This window comes from Ornithorhynchus anatinus, chromosome 16 (assembly GCF_004115215.2).
Source record: "Ornithorhynchus anatinus isolate Pmale09 chromosome 16, mOrnAna1.pri.v4, whole genome shotgun sequence".
Lineage (NCBI taxonomy): Eukaryota > Metazoa > Chordata > Mammalia > Monotremata > Ornithorhynchidae > Ornithorhynchus > Ornithorhynchus anatinus.
The window spans coordinates 27555390-27577167 of record NC_041743.1 but is presented as its reverse complement, the minus strand read 5'-3'; the positions used below and the strand labels follow the sequence as shown (position 1 = coordinate 27577167).

Sequence of the window (21778 nt, the reverse complement as noted above, 5' to 3'; positions counted from 1 at the left end):
GGCGTATTACACTTCAGACATGATAAAAATAGTCAGTACAAATGAGATGTGAAAATTTGAACCTTTTACTAAGTTAATTTGTTTTTGTAGGTTCACCTCCTTTCTGTTTTCAGTGGCAATTGTCCAGAATTCAATCAGTCAATTAATCAATGATATTTATTGAATGCTTACTGTGCGCAAAGCAACATAGTCTAGTGCAGATTTCATGGGCTTGGAGGCAGAAGGACCTGGGTTCTAATCCCAGCTCCACCACTTGTCTGCTGTGTGACCTTGGGGAAGTCATTTCACTTCTCTGTGCTCAGTTACCTCAACTGTGAAATGGGGATTAAGACTGTGAGCCCCAGGTAAAACCAGTGCGGGATCCACAGTTCTGGCCCTGGTTGTGCCTTTAGAAATATTCCCTGACTGATCTCCACCTTCCAAGGTCATGTTTGCCCACCAGCCACCTCTAGCACTCATGTATACCTGTTTGTGCAGTGTGCTTTTTTTTTTAGCATGATTTTATTTTTATCAATTTTAATCCAGTTTCTTGTACATCTATACTTTGTATTTGTCTATCTCGCCCATTGATATTGTAAGTTCCTTTGGGTGGGACCTCAGCCTCGTAGCTTTCTTGTGTACTCCCAAATTCAGTAAGCGTTCAGTAGAAGCTGATCCTGATGCTGCTGTGGATGAGGATGTGGAAGATAGTGATGAATCAGCCAGCATTTACTGAGCACTTATTGTATTTGCAGGGAATTTATTAATCTCCTTTTTAGTAGGGTTGAAAAGAGGGTTACAAGTAGATAGGCCCGCCTCTGATGATTTGTATTTGTCAATACTCACATTTTTCAGGAGCAGTAGTTAAATCCTAAGCACTTCAAAGAACACCAAGTGAAAGAGAAGCAGCATGGCTCAGTGGAAAGAGCCCGGGCTTGGGAATTAGAAGTCACAGGTTCAAATCCCGACTCTGCCACTTGTCAGCTGTGTGATTTTGGGCAAGGCACTTCACTTCTCTGTGCCTCAGTTACCTCATCGTTAAAATGTGAGCCCTACGTGGGACAACCACCTGATCACCTGTATCCTCACCAGCGCTTAGAATAGTGCTTTGCACATAATAAGCGCTTAACAAGTGCCATCATTACATGTTGTTAAAGCATTCCCTAGAAATTTTGTTTGACCATTGATGTGTAGGAGATGATCCAGATGATTCTTGTACAGAATTATAAAATATCTAATCTGATTTTAGTGAACATAGGAACCTAGAACAAGAACTATCTAAAGCCAAAAAACTGTATTACAAAGAAAAACCATTATAAATGTATTGAATACCTGCAACCAGCAAGTGAGGTTTGGGTCATTTATTACAAAGCAGTGGGAGGTTTGATGCTCCTGTGATTGTTTATGCAGTAATATAAAAGAGAGTGTATCTTAAACCATGCCAAAATTTTCCATTCAAATATATTTATTTTATGCCCGCTGAGTGCAAGGCACTGCATGAAGTTTTTTTTTTTAAATTAAGGTCTTAGGCGCTTACTATGTGCAAGGCGCTATACTCACTGTAGGGGTAGATACAAGTTGATCAGATTGGACATAGTCCTTTTCCCACACAGGCCTCACAGTCTTAATCCCCATTTTACAGATGAGGGACCTGAGACCCAGAGAAGTGAAGTGACTTGTCCAAGCTCACATGGCAGACAAGTGGCAGAGCCAGGATTAGAACCCAGGTTCATCTGACGCCCGGGCCCATGCTCTATCCTCTAGGCCATGCCGCTGCTTCTGTTCTTGGAACAAGTACAAGGAAGATAATTCTGACAGGTTCCCGGGCCCCCAGGCTAGCAGAGTGGCAGCCTGGCGGGTGTGCGGCACATTTGAAATGAGTGCATAGGTTTTGTACAGGCAGAACCCATTACTGGCCAGGCCCACAGCACTGGGCAAATAAGCTGTCCTAAAGATAGCAACCCTCGCTAGATTTATAAGCTCCTCCGGGACAGGCATCATTGTCCCTTAACTCTGTGGTATTGTAGCCTCTCAAGTGCTTAGTACAGTGCTCTGCTCTATGTGCTCTTTAAATAGCATTGCCTTGGAAGCTGTTACTGCCTTTGCTGTATCCATTAGCCAGGTGTACTTCAGGATCCTCGCTGGCCGTGTCCACCTTGCAGTACACCCTCGGTGGTTTTTCGGTCAGAAACATCGATAACCGATGATAGCACTCGAGTAGGCTGACCGTCCCAGCCTAGGACCCAGCCTCCTTAATCTGGGGATTTTGCAACTAGACCAACAGCAGGGCTGTGTTCATAATAATAACAGTAACAAGAGCAGTAACGCTAGAGCTGCACACAGCATCATAGGTAAGCACATACTGTGCTCTATTTTCTGCTTTGGGGTTTGTTTCCTACCCACTTTTTGACGATGCCCACCAATCTGTTGGCCTTTTTAGCTGCTGCCATCTATTGAGCCAGTAATGTAAAAGAACGGTCAATAATGACTCCAAGATCTCGCTCCTGAATTGTGGGTGATCCAAGCCCAGCATCATGGGTTTGTAATTTGGATCATTTTCTCACAGAACATCACCTTCACTTGTTTACACTGAAGCTCATATACCATTTTTTGGCCCTCTCAGCTTTATGAGGCCTTCCTGCAGTTTATCTCCATCTGCATGACATTTCACCACCTGGAAGAGTTTAGTGTCATCTGCAGATTTTGACATTTCACTGCTCCATTTCTTCTTCCAAGTCATTTTTGACTATGTTAAACGAAAATGGTCCTAGCACAGTTCCCCGAGAAACCCCATTATTTATGCTTTCCTATCCCTAAAAGTGGCCATTTATTCCTATCCCTGTAGCTTAAAAGCCAGATTCCTGTGATGGAAGAACATCCAATCAGTGGTTACTGGGGTTTTTGTAGTGCTTTTGGCATAGAACCCTGTCACATTGCCACTTGAAAATCCAGATAGGAGGAAAGTAGCTGGAAACCCACTTCTAGGCTGCTGCTACAGAGGAGACTCCTGAGGTGCTTGTGGAGCAGGGAATGCCCTGAAGGGTATTTTCTGCCAGAAATGCCAGGAGCAGCTTCTGACAGCTACAGAAGCAGGAGCTTGCCTGTATCTTCCTGTTTCAGTGCTGCTGCTGCTGGCTGATTGTCCTTTGCGGGCTTCACGTGACTCAGCAGTGGGTCACATGTTGCCTGGAGGCTTCCAGGTAGACATTCAACTGATTGCCGCATGTGTTGATGTGGAGCAGTAGGTCCTTGACAGAGAGTTCTCCGATTTGTCTGTGTAATCCTTCGGTGCCTTTCTTTAACACCATGTGCCTTTCTTTTTTGTTTTTAGTCAGTCAAAAACTACACCAAGTGCCACGTGAGAAATGAACAGATTTGTAATAAGCTGACCAGTTGCAAAAGTTGCTCATTAAACCTCAACTGCCAGTGGGATCAGCGGCAGCAAGAATGTCAGGCTTTACCAGGTAAAGAAATATGAATGTCCTAACAGACAACTCCAACTGAAAGTCCCACTGCATAGCATGGTGTAGTGGACCTGCGTTCAAATCCCGACTCTGCCAGTTTCTTACTGCGTGGTCTTAGCCAAATCGCTAAACTTCTTTGTGCCTCTGTTTCCTCACTGGGGATTAAACCTGTGAGCCCCACGTGGAAAAAGGACTGTGTCCAACCTGATTTTCTTCTGCCTACCCCAGCATTTGTTACAGTGCCTAGAACGTAGTAAATGCTTAACAAATGCAATAATAAAAATATATAATAACAATAGTGATAAAAAATAGACATTTTTCACAATGAAGTTTGCTTTTATAAATAGTGACGATACTCTTCTGGTCAGCAGTGCAAAATTAACCTATTCTTACTTTGATTTGTTTTTACTCTGGTCAAAATGCAGGCTTTTAACTAGAAAGTTCTCCACGTAGTGTCATTCTATTTGTCACGCTTATCCTATTTTTTACATTTGTTGATCTGTTTATTTTTTAAGATATGTGAAATATAAGTAGTGTGTGTTGTAAATAGCTAATGCAAGAGCATGTGAAAGTCGAATGTCACATGGGTAATATTTACCATTTAAATTCTTGATGTAAGAAATGCGCACCTGCCATTTTAAATCTTAAATCAAAGAAAGGTACTTTTAGATTGTCTTTTGGCCATATTATACTCTCCCAAGTGCTTAGTACAGTGCTTTGCACACAGCAGGTGCTCAATTAATACAGTTGCTTGATTGATTCCATGATTCAAGCCAAAAAGATGCCAGAACAATCATCCACTGTGTCTGTGGTGAATGCTTGAGGCTGAAGGCTAGACCGATGCACTGTTTATGATGATTTAATTGCGTTACAAAGATGCATCAGGTATTATCTATTTTTAAAATTTGTAGGATGTGCCAATCACCTTGATCTTGAGCATAATGAATAAAAGGTGGAAGAAAGGCAGTAGTAATTTATTTCCTTGGCTGATTTTTAAAAATGCCAGGTTTAAAGCAGGATTGATCAGATGGGCCTTGCATCATTTTCTGAAGGGGATTTAATAGTTGTGGATTCTCAACGATCAGGAGGGGAAAATGAGGATCCTGAGCCCACTGAACATCTTGCTTATAAAACTTCAGCTCTAGGGAATTCTAGTAAGAACAGCCCAGCAGATCTCTCTTATTGCAAGTTGTATAGGGTGAGAGAGAGCCACATATAAGGTACCTTGGACCAAAAATGCGTAGGATTTTATGGAGGAGCACCCTTGGACAAGTCACTGAGGTTCTCTGTGCCTCAGTTACCTCATCTATAAAATGGCGATTAAGACCCTGAGCCCTATGTGGGACAGGGACTGGGTCCAAACTGATTAGCTTGTATCTACCACAGTGCTTGGTACAGTCCTTGACCAATAGTCAGCACTTAACAAATGTCATTAAAAAAGCCTATCGGCATGTTATTCACCTATCTATGATCACTTTATCCTTTTATCAGTAAATTGAGATTATTAACTCGTTAGATTATTAACTCACTGAGAGCGGAGATTGTCTTTTTTGTCTGTTGTGCTCCTCCAAAAATTCAGGATGGTGCTCTGCACACAGTAGGCACTCGGAAAATGCACGGAACGGTTGATCACAGGCCTCAAAGATGAAAATCAGTTAAGCGATTCTCTTTTAGAATGAGATACTGATTTGACTGTATCACACCTTTGAGCATCTTTAATTTAAAATGAGGAATTTTGGGGATTCATTAAGTCAGCAAATACGAAAGTGTTTCCGGGAAAGTTAGTGATATTTGTATATGTTAAGCACTTACTATGTGTCAAGCACTCTTCTATGAGCTGGGATAGCTAAAAATTTGTCAGTTGGGACATAGTCCCTGTCCCACGTGGGGCTGGCAGTCTTCGTAGGAGGGAGAACAGATACTGAATACCCATTTTACAGATGAGGAAACTGAGGCTCAAATAAGTTAAGTGACTTTTCCAAGGTCATAGAGCAGGCAAGAGGTGGAGCCAGAATTGCAACTCAGGCCTGTGCTGTTTCCACTAGGCTATGCTCTTCTCAAATATAAGGAATTTTAGAAAGCATAGACTATTGTGTATAGTTGCAATATTTTTAGCAAGATGGAGCATTTTAAATTTGAAATCTATGATAAGAAAGGAATTGATCTAGCATTGATGATTTTGTTTGCTTTAAAACATATCCTTATTAGAAATCAGAAAATGAGTATTTTTTGGTAGAAACTTTGAAATTCACTGTCTACATTTTCTTCACTAGCTCATCTTTGTGGAGAAGGGTGGAGTCATGTTGGAGATGCTTGTCTTCGTGTCAATTCTAGCAGGGAAAACTATGACAATGCAAAGCTTTATTGTTACAATTTGAGTGGAAACCTTGCTTCATTGACAGCTTCAAAAGAAGTGGAATTTGTTCTGGATGAAATACAGAAGTACACACTTCAGGTAACTCTGATTATATATGATTAGGTATTATGGTTAAGACCTACAGAGCTTTTTAAGATACTGTAAACTGTTCGTTAAATTTCAATTCACTTCCTTTCCTATCAGTATTTTGGAAATCAAAGTGGAACTGATTTCAGCAATGAACCAGCTAAAGATGAAGACGGTGGCACATTTATTTGGTGATGGATATTTCCAAATTGCCTCTTATTTTTCTCCCCAGAAGTCTACACAGCAACTAGCGTTTTTGAATGATTATCAAATTAAAAGACAGTTGCTTAGAATTTTAGAAGTCATTTCAAATCATGATGGTTTAAAGGGAAGCCGAGTTATGTAGAATGAAAAGATTGGATTAAAAGCGGTTCGTTGCCTTGGGGCAAGTGTTCAGCTCTGCATTACACTTCAATTCCAGGTAGATGATAACATGGAATGCAACATTTTGAATGAAAGGAGGTCTTTGTTTCAGAGATGGTGAGACACAGAGTTCTAACAATCAAAGTTTGTAGGAATATTTATCACTTGAGAATGCATGTCCTAAACACTGTGTATGCAGGCATATTTCCATTAGTTAAACGATTATTATAGAGAGGGGCAGTGGAGAGAAGGGAAAAACAAAGAGCTACGAGACACGGAAAAAGCATGGATAATCACATGAACACACAGATGCTACTCCTGGTAGATCAGGCAGTAATTTACTTGTGAGACCACCAGGAAACAATTTGGTGAGCTAATTTTGTACACAGAAGGCTACCTAGAGAGTAACATGCTTATTTGCACAGTCTGCCAGGCCTTCTGAACATTCTTGGATTTTAACTTTTTTCTACGTTAATATAGAGAATAGTTTTCGTTCAGAATGTAGTACATTCTCATTTAACCACCCTCCCAACAAAGGGGCCCCCATGCACAGATAATTGCAAATTATCTTCGCACGTGTGCACGTGTAACACCCACACCCACATACACAATCCATTCTTCCAGGGTCAAAGGGAGAGCAACTCTCCTTCAATATCAAGAAGCTATCTACCAGTGGATCTCGGGGTGCTTTACAAAGGTGTCATCAATTTTTCTAGCAGCTGAATCACAGACATTATTCAGCCACTCCTGTTGGCTCTGGTTTAAACTGTAAAGGAAGGTTGTGCTCTGCACACAGGTAAGCACTCAATAAGCACAATTGACTGTGTCATTTTCAGCAGCTGCCTAAACCCACTGATGCCTTGTGAAATCTGAGAGGCCGATTCTGGATGTGGAAAGGCTTTCTAGAGTTATTTAGAGCATTGTGAAGGCGAGACTTCTATAACTATCCTCGTCTACTCATCAGTGATGAATGAAGCAAGCAAAGTTGATAAGTAAATTTTGCAGGATCATCCTATAAGTGGTCGCAGTTGTTGTTTGAGGAGACAGAGAGGTATTTCAGGAAGACCTCAAATTACATGTTGATAATGAAGGATTCTCCCGTCAGAACAACAGATGAGGCTTATTTATTCATTCATTCATTGTCATATTCATTGAGCACTTACTGTGTGCAGAGCACTCTACTCAGTACTTGGGAGAGTACAGTACAACAATAAACAGTCACATTCCCTGCCCACAACAAACTTACAGTCTAGAGCCGGGGAGACAGACATCAAGAAAAATAAATAAAATAGCAGATATGTACGTAAGTGGTCTGGGGCTGGCGGCGGCAGCGGGGTGGGAGAAGTGGAGAGCAAAGGAAGCAAGTCAGGTTGCCGCAGAAGGGGGCGGGAGATGAGGAAAGTGGCGCTTAGTCTGGAAAGGCCACTTGGAGGAAATGTGCTTTCAGCATCCGGTAGGTTCTATCTGACTGTTCTCGGAGACCACGGCCTGAGCCGTACGTATGACAGACTGCAAATCGTGCACATAAAGGCCAGCACTGGTGGTTCTGCATCATTTTGAAGTGCCTTTTGCCTAGTGCATTTCTTCTTTGTGACAGCAAAACATTCTTCAAGGGATTCAGTAGCCAAATGAGCCAAATCTGTTGCCTAGAGGACCTGTCTGGTCCATGAACTCCCCCACTCTGGGAGTATGTTTTGAGGTTGGTCCTCAATATGCCTTTAAACCTTTTCATCTGGCCACTTGGAAACTTGTTCCACTGGCTGGCGCTTCATGCAGGCAGTGACTGTGTCTGTTAAATTGTTTTATTGTACTCTCCCAAGTGGCCAGTACAAAGTGCTCAATTAATACTATTGATTGGTTGATAAAATAATATCTTGGCAATCCATTGATATTAGATGACCACACCATCGACAGCTGGTCTGTGCATGTCATTGCCTTTAATGGCTGTGACCCTGCAGCACTTTAAGACCTTCGTTACAGGGGCGGGATTGCCGTTCTATGCCGACTAGCACCCTCGGACAACAAGGATGGAACTGGTCAAGTTGTTTTCTGTCTTCAGCACGTGATGACAACAATCACTCAGTCAGCCAACTGGAGGGTCCCAGTTAGGGTTTGAATAAGCATTGGAAGCAGACCTTCCAATCCACAGTGATCCAAATCCTTGCGCGAAAATATCGTAAATGTTAATCACAGTAAGCCTGACCACACGGATTCGGTTACTAAAGTCCCAGCACAATAGAACATACTGGACATGGACCAGGCCTCCCTGCTTTTGTTCATCTAAAAGGAATAAGGTCACGGTTTTCTTCCTGGAGCTCTCTTTTTATATATGCTCGGAATTTTTCCTCTCTAAAAACAAGGCAGCAGTGTTCTGCCCTGTAATACTGTTCAATTCCTCTGACTGCTAAATTAAGACCTGACAATTGTGGTTTACTATACAGTAAACTCTCTAATTTTTGCCAATCATTGCTAGATTAGGGTTGTCAGTCTTCACGGATTTGATCCTTTCTCCCAGAAGTTATCTCTAGTTTGTTCCTCTGTTCCAAAGAGTCTCCTTTAGTTTACCCTAGGTCAGCAAAAATTATTTATGTTTCTTTTTAAGTACCCTATCTTTGGGATCTTTGTCCTTGATCAGTGAGCTGCTTTTTTCTCAGTGTTGGACTCTTTTTTTTAAGCTTCTCCCGATCTTTGGTTGTTATTTGATCTGATATACCCCAAGTGGCCAATTTTCTGCCAGAGATCATGCCACCACAGAGTCAAGGAAATGGGAGGATTGGGATACAGTCAGTATTGGCGGCAATGCAGCCTTGAATGGGGTTGGGGATAATATCAGATCATCTATAAAGTGTACAATCATAATGCACTTTCAGACAAAGCCTTCTTCTCATACAACATTTTTCTTTTGGTGCTCCTTTGAGACAGCACTTGTAAATATTTCTGTCAGTAATAGTATTTATTAAACTCTCGCTATATGCAGACCACTGTAATAACCTCTGGGAAAGAATACACAGGTGGGAATTAGATGGATCAGTATTTCTTAAAATGCTCTCAAATTGTGAGGGTACAGCAAAGTTTACATTGGCTAAAGCACTTCCCATCCTCTCTTCAGCTCTTAAAAGTATTTCGACTGACTTGAATAGAATGATTAGAGTGCATTTCCATTTAGCATTAGGTAGTTACCCATCCTTTATCCCAGGTTAATGGTATGTCTGTTTTTTTATCACTAGCTCACTTTGTGCTGTTTTAAAGGTAACTTTCTCCACCACCCTGGGGAAGCAGTATGGCCTGGTAGATAGAGCCCTGGCCTGAGAGTCAGAAAGGACCTGGTTTCCAGTCCTGGCCCTGCCACTTGTCTGCTGTGTGACTTTGGGCAAGCCACTTAACTTCTCTGGGCCTCAGTTATCTCACTTGTAGAATGGGGGTTAGGATTGTACTTTCCAAGCTCTTAGTACAGTGCTCTGCACACAGTAAATGCTCAATAAATGCGATTGAATGAGTGAATGACTGTGAGTCCCATGTGGGACAGGAACTATGTCCAACCCGATCAGCATGGTACTTAATACAGTGCCTGTCACAGAAACTGCTCAACGAATACCATAAAAAAATTAAGTCTTTACATATGAACACAAAATCTGTCAAAATATCTTATTGGTGCATATTTACCTTTAACCTGATCATAGAGTAACACTGTTTATCACCATTATTTAATACGTTTTGTTGGTCAGTGTTTGGATATTGGGAGCACGTTGATGAACTTCATATTATTTAAAGCACTCAATTTCCGTGACTTCTTTCATACGCTGCTGCTTTCTTTATCTCTAATTTATTATAATGCCCCACTCCCCAGTTATACTGCAAAACTCCTTGCGGGCCGGGATAGTGTCTGCCCAGTGTACTGTAGTCTCCCAAGTGCTTAGAACAGTTCTCTGCACACAACGAGCACTAAATTACCATTGAGTCATACATTCAACACTCTTTCACTGCATTCCTGAATAGGAGAATTCGTTAGTGGAGGAAAGATAGTGCATGACTTTATTCTCTCTTTTTAGTTTAAAACAATGAGAACAATGATCCTAAAAGGTGGCACTTGACCAGTATGTTGGTGATTCAAGCTGAAGACTCTCATTTGAGCTTTTATTTTTGCCACTATTGTGAACTGGTGTTGTTGCAAAGGAATTCTGATCCTTTTTTCCTTTGGAACAAAGCTCTCATCAGTGAGGACATTATAGTTCCAAATAACTTTAAGGAAAAATAATTTTGTATTACTGATAACGTGGATTTTTTTAAGAAACATAATTTTGTTTAACTCTCAGAATGAACGTTGGAATTTCTAATGTTAGTCTCCCAATGTAAATCAGTCTCAATCCCCATTTTACAGATGAAGTTATTGAGGCACAAAAAAGTGAAGAAAACCATAGGCAATTCTAAATAGCAATTCAAACTTTTTTACACATAAAAACTAATTTTCAGAGTAATTATACTCTGCATCAATATTTTGTGGAAAACTAGCAATGTAGTCTTACCTTTTGCAAATGGGGAGGGTTAAAAAATAAAATCAGGGTATATTATAAGGTAATCTGAAGAAAAATTTTACAAAAGGATCATATAAAGGATAGACGTACAAATTATGTTGCAGTTTTTACTTTCAGGTCAATGGAATGTTTAAAATCATTTCATCCAGGTCTGTCAAACATGATGTCCTTTGGTACGGCTTTTATAAAACTATAATGGGCCGTTGTGTCAGCTTTCTCACTAGCCTCTCTGCCTTCAGCTTCTCCTTTTCATAGTCAGTAGTACACTCTGCTTCCTGGGTTATATTTCTAAATTGTTTGTCATGTCTCCGTACTCCTCAGAAACCTCCCATGGTTAACCATTTTCCTCTGAATGAAACAGAAACTCCTGACAGTAGTTTCAAGGCTCTTCTCCGGCCCTCTTCTTCATCCACAACTCACCAGCTAATCTTGTTCACTATTTCCAAGCTAACCATCTTCTCTGCCGCACTCTCAAACTCTCCTGGCTTCTGCAGCTTGCTCCTCTCCTTCCCTCTGCCTGGAATTCTGCTTCCCGTCAAAGCCCTTAGACTTCAGCTGATGTCATCTTCAAAGAGGTCTCTATCTGCCCGAGGAATTGTCCTTTTTCCTGCCTCTCTTGTTTATTAAGTTAAATACAGCTTACTCATGAAATGCTGGAACAACATAAGTGATTGAAAGGTTGAATAATAATAGTAATAATACGGTATTTGTTCAGCGCTTACTATATGCCAAGTACTGTTCTAAGCACTGGGGTGGATACAGGGTAGTCAGGTGCAACACACTCCCTGTCCCATAAGGGGCTCAGGATCACTCCAGTTTTCTTAGGGCTTGCCTGAAGGACGATTATTTCCTCTTTTCTGCATCCTTCCCCGTGCCCTTACCCCTTGTATTAGCCTAGTTGCTTATTAAATCTCTCTGAATAATTCCCCATGTATAATATTTATCTTAATGACAAAATTATTTTTTTCACTTATGAAAATTGGTTCCGATCTACAATGTTTTGACATAAAACGAAATTTTCCAGGAACGAAATTTTTTGTTGTTTTTGTTTCATGGTATTTGTTAAGCATTTATTATGTACCAGGCACTGTACTAAGTGCTGGGATAATAATGATAATGATGGCATTTGTTAAGCCTTGCCAAGCACCGTTCTAAGCGCTGGGAGGATACGAGGTAATCAGGTTGTCTGACATGGGGCTCTCAGTCTTACTCCCCATTTTACAGATGAGGTAATTGAGGCACAGAGAAGTTAAGTGACTTGCCCAAAGTCACACAGTTGACTAGTGGCAGAGTCGGGATTAGAACCCATGACCTCTCACTCTCAAGCCCCTGCTCTTTCCACTGAGCCACATTGCTTCTCAAGATAGAACGGTAGATACAAGCTAATCACATTGTTCACAGTCCATGCCTCAATTTGCTTGTATCCATCCAGGGCTTAGTACAGTGGCTGGCAAAGAGCAAGTGCTTAACAAATACCACAATTATTATTATTAATTGTCAGAATTCTGACTAATATCTGTATGATCTTTTTCAGTAGAGGCACGTAACTAAATGTGGTAATGTACAAGAAACTGTAGAGTTGACGATTTGCTGATTAGTCTTAGTGCAGGTGAGGGATGGAGGGATGGTTTTTGGGTTTTTTTTTGTTTTCTTTGGATTGTCAGCCTCTAGGAAGATTTCAAAACCAGAAACTTCTGCAAGGTGACATCCTGCCAAGCGTATCTCTATTTAAATGAATTATATGCCAAGCCAGTCCAGTTTTCCAAATTTGAGATAACCCACCTCCAACATAACAAAGGTAGACAAATTCATGTGCTTTAAAGGGATATCTTGGGTTAAACAATCATTTACTTATCAAAAACTTGTAATGAAATGTTACAGTGATTTATGCCAGACTGCCGTACGTTGTCTAAAAAAAAAAAAAGTAATTTCTCTTTCATTTCCAGCTGCCTGTCCAGTTCTATTTATTCTGCAACAGACAAATCATGCTATCAGCTGTCACAGAAGCGCACTGAGAATTTACTTGAATTTCCTTTGTCTCCCTTTTTTTTTTTCCAAAATTTTAAATATCACATGGCAGGGGTCCAGATTTCTTTTTAGATGAATTGTCTAAGTTACACATAGCTCACAAATGCAAACTGAGTCACTGTATTTTGTGTTTTGTCCCTTAATCTGAAATATTTAACAAATGCTGACATCAGCTCTTAACATTAAAGATTTCAAAAATATTTTAATAGGTTTTAACTTTTGGAGTATCATGAGCATCAGAGCAGTGATTTGAAAAATCAGAATTTGTATCTGTAATTATTCAAACATTATTTCTGATACTTTAGTAATTATCTTAAGCCAGACCAGTAATCTGTTTCGGTTGTTGTAGAGAGGGCTGAAATGACTAGCGAAAATTAAGTAGAATGCTTTAAATTGACTTGCAGTAAAATTTCCTAAAAATCTAGTTCCACAGCAATCAAGACAAGTTTTAGAATCATTTTTCCAGGAGATTAAAAAAATTAGTGGGGTACAAGAATAGAAATACTGGACCTGAAAAAGTACACAATGAGGCGGCCCCACTCCCGACTCTACTTCTTCCTTCTTTCCTTTGGGCTCATCCTGGCCCTGGCTCCGGCCCCAGCCCCGGCCCGCCAACTTGCCGAACTCACCACCGCCATGATCCGACTCTGGTCCCGAAGCCATACAACTGTTGAAATCCATCTCTGCGTCTCTGCGTTCACCCAGAATTCATTTTTTCAGTATGGAACATGAATCTGTTCTGACCAACTGTTTGTCCACCCTGTTTGTTGTGCAGAAGATATCACCGTGGGTAGGTTTGCGCAAGATCAACATTTCCTACTGGGGTTGGGAAGACATGTCTCCTTTCACAAATACAACCCTTCAGTGGCTTCCTGGCGAACCCAACGACTCTGGATTCTGTGCATACCTAGAAAGGGCAGAAGTGGCAGGACTAAAGGCTAATCCCTGCACATCCATGGCAGATGGTCTTGTTTGTGAAAAGCCTGTTGGTAAGTAGTTCGTAACACTGTCTGGATGTTTATCAATTGCTATCGATTACATGTATTACATGATTACGCAAGGTTCAATTGTTGAATCATTTCCCTTTGTTTTTTATTTAGCAGTTAAGGTATTTCATTCATTCATTCGGTAGTATTTATTGAGCGCTTACCGTGTGCAGAGCACTGAACTAAGCGCTTGGAAAGTACAAATGCAGAAAGTACAATTTGGCAACAGATAGACAATCCCTACCCAACAGCAGGCTCACAGTCAGAAGGGGGAGACAGACAAAACAAAAGACAGGTATTTATTTCAGTTTAGTTAAGTAAGATTAATGATGTAATCCTTTTTGATCCAATAGGTTGGTAGTATTAAAACAATGTATCATGGCAGTTAACCACATTTGCAAGGATTGTTAAAGGGGTCTGTGTTCTATGCTAGGATTCTGTTAATGGAATATTGTATCATGCAATTCTGTCTTTTTTCAGATCATACTTTACTTGTTTGAGTCTTAAAAATACACATTTTAGCCAAGAATTTTCATTTTGCCCACTAAAGTAGAAAACAGTCTCTAGACTTTCATATTCATTTTCAGACATATTTAGAAATAAAAACTCACCCTAATGTGTAATTATGAATTGAACCTGTAAGGATATTGTATTTTTTGAGTTCTTGCACATTTTAGTTTTGTTTGCCATTAGAGGGCAACCAAATGAGCACTTCTTTCTCATCGTTTGAAAGACAGTAAGCAAGATTCTCAGTAAGCAAGAAAAGACCATGTAGAATATTACCTACACAAAAATATGATATTTGAAAAATATTTACTTCACAGTGAAGCTTTTGGAACTGCTTTCATTGTTAGACAAGGATATTTACATAATAATCATTGTGGTATTTGTTAAGAGCTTACTATATGCTAGGGACTGTAAGTGCTGGGGTAGATATAAGCGAATCGATTTGGACACAGTCCCTTTCCCGCATGGGGTTCACAATTTTAATCCTCATTTAACAGATGAGAAAATGGAGAAGTTAAGTGACTTGCTTAAAGTAGCACAACAGGCAATTGGCAGACCCACGATTAGAACCCGGGACTTTCCGATTCCTAGATCCGTGCTCTATCCACTAGGCCACTACAAATGCAGAATTGGGTTAAAAGTATTTTAAATGATTTCTCTTTGGGGTTATACTAGAAAATTATTTTGCATTCCTGCATGAAGGAAAGTGACGGGGAAGCATATTAGAAATGCAGTATTCTTTTTAAGCCTTTTCTAAAACGTAGCAGGGAATTTTTTCACTAAAAAATAAACATGTGTTCTCTTTTTTGGGTTTATTCCAGTTAGTCCAAATCAGAATGCCAGACCATGCAAGAAACCATGCTCTTTAAGAACTACCTGCTCCAACTGCACGAGCAATGGCATGGAGTGTATGTGGTGTAGCAGCACCAAACGATGTGTGGACTCCAATGCGTATATAATCTCTTTTCCATATGGACAGTGCCTGGAGTGGCAAACTGCCACCTGTTCTCGTAAGTTTTTAATGGATTGGACTTGCGTTCAATTATAACGTGATTAATTTCCCCACCAGACAGAAGCATAAACATTTGAATAAGATCCAATAAAGATGAGAGAAAGGTCATCGGATTCCAGCCAGCGTTTCATCCCATTAATATTTGTGATTCTTGATCTGGGAAACCTTTGTGAGTTACTTCAACTCTTCAGATAAAAATAGATTCCGAATAGTATAGCATCCTTTTGAGAACAAACATAATGAATAGTGTGGTAATCTTAAAAATATGTAATTATAGATTATAGAGGTGGATGTGTAGCACTTTTACTAAAAATTTCCTTTTTAATAAAGCTTAAACCATAGGAACTCATTTAGCTTAATTCCCTATGTTCTATACGGCATTCCTATTGAATATCTTTATTTAAGACTCAGTAAATCAAGCCTCAACTCTGAAGTCCTGAATGCAAGAGGGATCTTTCGATTAAATAGCATGCTGTATGATATCAGTCTTAGTCTTCAGTGTCCGTCCATTCGTGCATTTTTATGGGCCCAAGACGACGAGACTGTGGTTCCAGGAGTCCATTACATTTGACCACCTAAGCAAAGGTGTGCTTTTATTTTCACTCAGTGGCCACTTTGGGTAAGTGTCTGTGGGTTAGGAAAAAGTGAGGGAGGGGTTAGGGATTTTGAACTTCCAGAAGTGCAATGCTTATGGTTTCGTTTTTACTCCAAGATGACTGTAGATACTGTGGGTAATACTACCACTACTGCTACTAATAAAAATAATATGTTAGGTGCTTACTATGTGGAATGTGCTGTACTCAATGCTAACTTGGATACAAGGCAATCAGGTTGCACTCACATAGGATTCAAGGTGTAAGTTGGAGGGAGTGCATCCATTTTACAGATGAGGAAACTTAAGTATAGAGAAGCTAAGTGACTTGCCCAAGGTCAAACAGAGGGCAAGTGGTGGAATTGGGATTTTAGCTCAGGTCCTCTGACTTCCAGAACTGTGATCTTTCCACTAAGCCCATGCTGTGTACTTCAGGGTCGCAGTGTGCTGAGAAAGGATTCTTCCCCTCCCCAGTAATTGGAGTACAAGCAAGTCTGAATTGGGCCCAAAGACCAGATTTAAGCACTGGCTGGGCCAGAATGGGTTCATGGACTTTCTTTTGCTGCTTGGTTTGTTAAATTAGATTATAAACTTCTGGTAGGCAATGATAATCTCTTTTGATATTCACAGATTTTGTAAAGTCCAGGTAAGCAAAAGGTTGTTAGGCTTAAGCAAGTTCACCATTGAAGGGAGCCATGTCAGAACCATATTTAGCAATGGGAGAAAAGTGCTTGGTCATCTATTTCAATTTAGGCAAACTTTTTAAATTCTTAACAAACTGCCTGCAAGCATGCAGATGGTACAACCGTTAAGGGGTGCAAACATGTTGAGGACTGAGAGAAGAAACTAAATGAGCTACTTCTGAAGAAAAAAGGAGGAGGATGGAAATGGATAGTAAAGATCAGATTAAAAGAAGAATGAAAATAGAAAAGAGTGGGGAGTAATAGGAGAGAGGGAAAGGCAGTTGAGGGAATGGATGAGAGAATTGCTGAACCCTAAGGAATGGAGAAAAAATAAAGAAGAATCTTATAAATTATGTATAGGAAAACCTAATTTTTCATATTGTATTTTGCCTTTTTAGTTTTACTTGGCTGGCAAATGTATTCATTTATAATTTATTTCATTTTAGATATTGTGTAGCTATGCACATTTTACATATGTTGGCAATAGGAAAGACTTCAAAGGTTTTCATTTTATTACTCAGACTTATCTGTGAAATTAACATAATACATGAACAGTTACACTATTTCCATATTTCCATAACTTAAGTAGAAATTTCTATCTAGATTAATATTATTTTATGTAATTCTTATTTGTATAGCTACATCAGCCTCATATTTGTAGCTGTGGTAGTAATGGTATTTATCAAGCACCTACCATGTGGAAAGCACTGTACTCATTGTATTAGATAGTGAGGTTGTAGGCTCAGTAGTGTTCACACTTCTTCAAAACAGGCCTGGCTAAAAGACTTGCAAAAGAATGGCAGGGAAGGATAGTACGAGGAACACCCAGGGTACTGACTAAGCTCTCTCTTCTTTTCCCATTCCCTTGTGTGGTGCCTTGGCTTGCTCCCTTTATTCATCCCCTCTCCCAGCCCCACAGCACTTATGTACACGTCTCCCACTCTAGACTCTAAGCTGGTTATGGGCAGGGTGTATGTCTGTTTATTGTTCTGTGGTAATAAGGATAATATTAAGTGTTTAATATGTGCCAAGAACTTCCTAAGCACTGAGGTAGATAGAAGGTAATCAGGTTGTCCCATGTGGGGCTCACAGTCTTAATCCCCGTTTTACAAATGAGGTAACTAAGGCACAGAGAAGTGAAGTGACTTGCCCAAAGTCACACAGCTGATAAGTGGCAGAACTGAGATTAGAACCCACGACCTCTGACTCTCAAGCCCATGCCCTTTCACCTAAGTCACACTGCTTCTCTTCTCTTGTATTCCTCTGTTGGTATCCATTCCAATTTGTACTTTCCCAAGCGCTTAGTACAGTGCTTTGCACATAGTAAGTGCTCATTAATTATGGATGAATGATTTTATTTACATTAATGTCTGTCTCCCCTTCTAGACTGTAAGCTAATTGAGGGCAGGGAATGTACTCTTCCAAGTGCACAGTACCGTGCCCTGAACACAGTAAGCGCTCAATAACTTTGATTGACTGACTATAAAGGGCCTGGTTTTGCCTAAACGTTCTAGAAGTCACTGGGATGTTTGGGAAGGAGTCTTTTCTCCTGCTAGTAGTTGAAAAGTTCTACCCAATTTTGGTCAGGGTAGGGGCTGAGGGCTGAGTTTTCCTCAGGGAAAACTCTGGAAAAACTTAAGTTTTTTCCGTGCTACCTTCCATGTGCCTTGCTAGCTTCTCTTCTCTTTGGCTTTATGAGCCACCTTGACCTAACTCCAAGGATGAAGTATTCCAGGTAGTGAGTTCATTTTATCTCCAGTTAAACTGTAAATGTGGTAAAGAGGAGACTGGCTTGTGCTCATTTGCTTTTCTTTCAGTTACATCTTTTCCACGCCTTCCCCAAGTCTTAGTCCATGTGACCAAGCACAGACTGACTGACTTTGTAGTCAGGCAGCGATCGATCAAGTTGTGCATTTGCAGCATTAAACCTCAGTTGTTTTAAATATCATTTGGTAAATCTCAGCCTTTGTATCCCTCTGTTGGCATCCATTCCAATATGGAATACCAATCCAATCATGACTTTTGACCATTATTCTGCGGGGGAATCTGGTTCAGAAGCCTTTGCAGAGTTAGCAGGTAGTTCTTGGCCAACATCTTTACTTCTTCCTTTTCTCTGGATTGTTTAGATCATTGGATGATCCCCATATTTGTTATTTTTGTTAGTTTTAGATCAAGCTTGCTGTTACTCAGGTAAACAAGCCCGTCAATTTTTTGAGGAAAAAGCTTCCGAGTCTGTTAAGCACTGGGAGAAAATACAATTCTGAGAATTAGAGTCCTAGGAATTTACAATCTTAAAATTAAACAGGAGAGGCGACTGGCAATGTGTGCACAAAGAGAGGTAAAAGAAAAAAAAACCATACAAACAATCGTAAGACAAGGACAAGGATAAATAGGAAACAATACTCCAGAGAGAGCAGTTGGATACTGAGGCTAGAGGAGCGGAGTTTCGTGCTCCGTGCAACTAAGAGTTCAGCAGTCATAATAGTCTCTGTCACAGCCTTCCCAACATGCTCCACATTAAGAAGGCCAACTGTAGCTGCTCCTTTTCTCCGCTGTGCTGGAGCAGAACGGAGACTCATGGTAATTTCGGGTTGCATTTAGCTTATAACTAATGGGTACATTTGGCCACCGTTGTAGTCCATAACTCACCAGGGTTAATGGGAAGGATTGGCTATTGCTGGTTTTTGACCAAATGTATCCACTTGCAAAGTGAAGGCCAGCCTTATTTCTGTTAAGATTATTCATCTCTCTCTGTGTTCCCTTGGGTGGTCTCGTCTCTGCTGCCCTTTCTTGGTTTTTATGCCAACAATACTTCATTCTCAAGACTGGAATATATTTTCATGTAATTCAAAAATTGGCTGACTATAGTATTTTCTAGATCCCGGAAGGTTTTTGGCACTCAGAAGAAGCCTTTTAGTGCACTGAACTACTATCTCTATCAAACTAGTCATTTCTGGAATTTAGTTGTGATCTCTCATTCCTGTAAAAATTCCATTAAAGTGGAAAAAGTCGAGAAAAGCTCAGGACAACCTGTGCCAGATGAATTCATTCTAGGAGCAGAGAAGTGTATGAGATGGAGGGAACCGTCAACTTCTCACCTTTACCATTCACTCAAGCTGGGATGGAGAAATATTTATATTCTGCACCCTACAGATTATTCCTGGGGTTCCCTTTCCATACATTGCCTTATAAATAAATAATTTTTGAGCCCACTCTTTTAACGGAGGAACCACGTTTTCATTTTCATTAATTTTGAGTATGACATATTGTCAGTTAACCTGAATGTTGCTTTTAACTGGATTTTTAAAATCCTCTAGTCTAGTATTGAGTGCTTTTTAGAATTATGTGAAGCTCTTAATTGCCGTATTTTTTATTTCCCTAATTCCATAATCCTTCTTTAATTCTAGTTAAGTACTTTATACTATTGTTTTATAAAAGAATACCTCCAAGTGTTATCTGTTTCTTAGGTAGCTCACGCTAATTATACATCCACATAGAGAAGGGCATAGACCACCCTTTGTTAAGGCGTGTGTAACATACCTAGTCGCAAAGATGTAGGCTCAGGAAGATAAGCCACAAAGTTTGCCCAGAGCCTTTCTGGGGAAATCATTTCACGTTATTGTGTACTGACAGCTGGAAGGGAGGTAGACATGGCCCCAAAAGGCTCTGTAAAACCGAGCGAAAAACTCTGGGCTCTGATTTTAAAGCCTCTTGATGAGCTAGGTCCGAATAAGGACCTGGATCCAGCTTGACACAGATCGGGTGAGCCCGGCAGATTGCTTCAGCCTGGAAATGGCTCGGCTCGAATAGGCTCATGTAACATTTGATGGCAGTAGTGATCCAGTACAGGAGAGGAGAGAGGGAGATCCCCTTTCATTCTTCCCCTCTACTTCTAGCAAGTGGATTGCTGAATCCTCTAGAAAGGGAAATGGAGAATTCAGGTCAATGTCCGATTTTCTTCAAGTTATGACTCTCTATCTAATAATTTAATAGTGTGAATGAAGATAAAATGTAAGGCTTGCATCCCCCCTTTGGCTGGTTTTGCAGTTTTTTTTTCAGTTGTTAGTTTTCGACATGGAGGCCAATAATCTTTTTTTGGTAGGAAAGAAGGCACAGGAAATTGCTTAATGTAGTTCTCCTTTGAGGCGGTTCTGTAATTTTTTTTATTACATAACCCGATAGGAATTTTTCATGTCAGTTTAATATCTAATGTAAGCAATTTTACCTGGAATTGTATTTTCCATCTTGTCAGACTTTTCAGACATAAAATATTGAAAGCTTAAGAGTGAGAGATAGGAAATGGGTGTCCAAATAAAATGTTTAATATTTTAAAAAAATTATTATTTTAAAATTCTGGTGCGAAAACTACTGTATTTTCGGAAAGCCATTGTATGCATTGGTGTGCAGTTAGATTGCTAATGTTACTGCAATGATATGAAATAAGACCATTTATTTTAATAATTCAGTTGAGAAATGGAAACTAATATTTTACGGATTAAATCTGGCATATTTCATTGAGTGTTTGCCCTTTCAGTTTTTAAAAATATTCAGTTCCCTTATGTATAGCAATAAACATTTAGGGTGCTTTTAGTTCCTGAGACTCCAAGCGTGGGTCTCGGGACTTAGGCTTATGATCATTCTCAAATGGAATTTTCATTATCCCCGTGAAAATTGAACCATGAATGATTGGTATTCAAGTATGATAAATCCCCTGCTTCTTTGATTAAAATAAGAATGAAAGCTTATGTTGATAGGCTCACTCTCCGCTACCTTTAAACTTGTGCCCGTCTCTCCTACCTTAAAAACAAAAAAACAAAAACAAAAACCCATCTGGATCCCACGACACCATTCAGCTAACACCCCATTTGTTTACAGGTGAAGTAAAACAACCTCTTAGGTAATGAGAATAATCGGACCCATCCTTTCAAATCATGGTTGTTGGGTTTATTTTCCCCAATATATTATCAGCATCAGCAGAGTTGCCCGGCTTCTATTTTTGATACAGGTTTGGGGTCTGAAGAGGGACCCATCCCTATAGTTCAGAAATAGGACTCTTCCTCCTCCCTTCTCCTCCTCCATCAGCCTGGCCTCCAGTGAGGGGCTGTGTATTTTAACTACAGAGACGGAAGAATATAAAACTAAGTTTCACACAGCTGAAAAAATGTTTAATAGCAGAATGAACTGATATT

General features: G+C 40.1%; 1 protein-coding gene across 3 annotated transcripts in view; it reads left to right on the top strand.

The window, feature by feature from the left end:
* ATRNL1 (attractin like 1) overlaps positions 1 to 21778 on the top strand; it is a 602864-nt gene that overhangs the window by 113850 nt on the left and 467236 nt on the right. For all 3 annotated transcript variants that reach the window (XM_001513843.4, XM_039914307.1, XM_039914308.1), the window contains exons 14-17: positions 3311 to 3443; positions 5717 to 5898; positions 13585 to 13798; positions 15124 to 15312. In XM_001513843.4, the coding sequence (XP_001513893.2) occupies positions 3311 to 3443; positions 5717 to 5898; positions 13585 to 13798; positions 15124 to 15312 (718 nt within the window). The remainder of the gene's footprint in view (positions 1 to 3310; positions 3444 to 5716; positions 5899 to 13584; positions 13799 to 15123; positions 15313 to 21778) is intronic.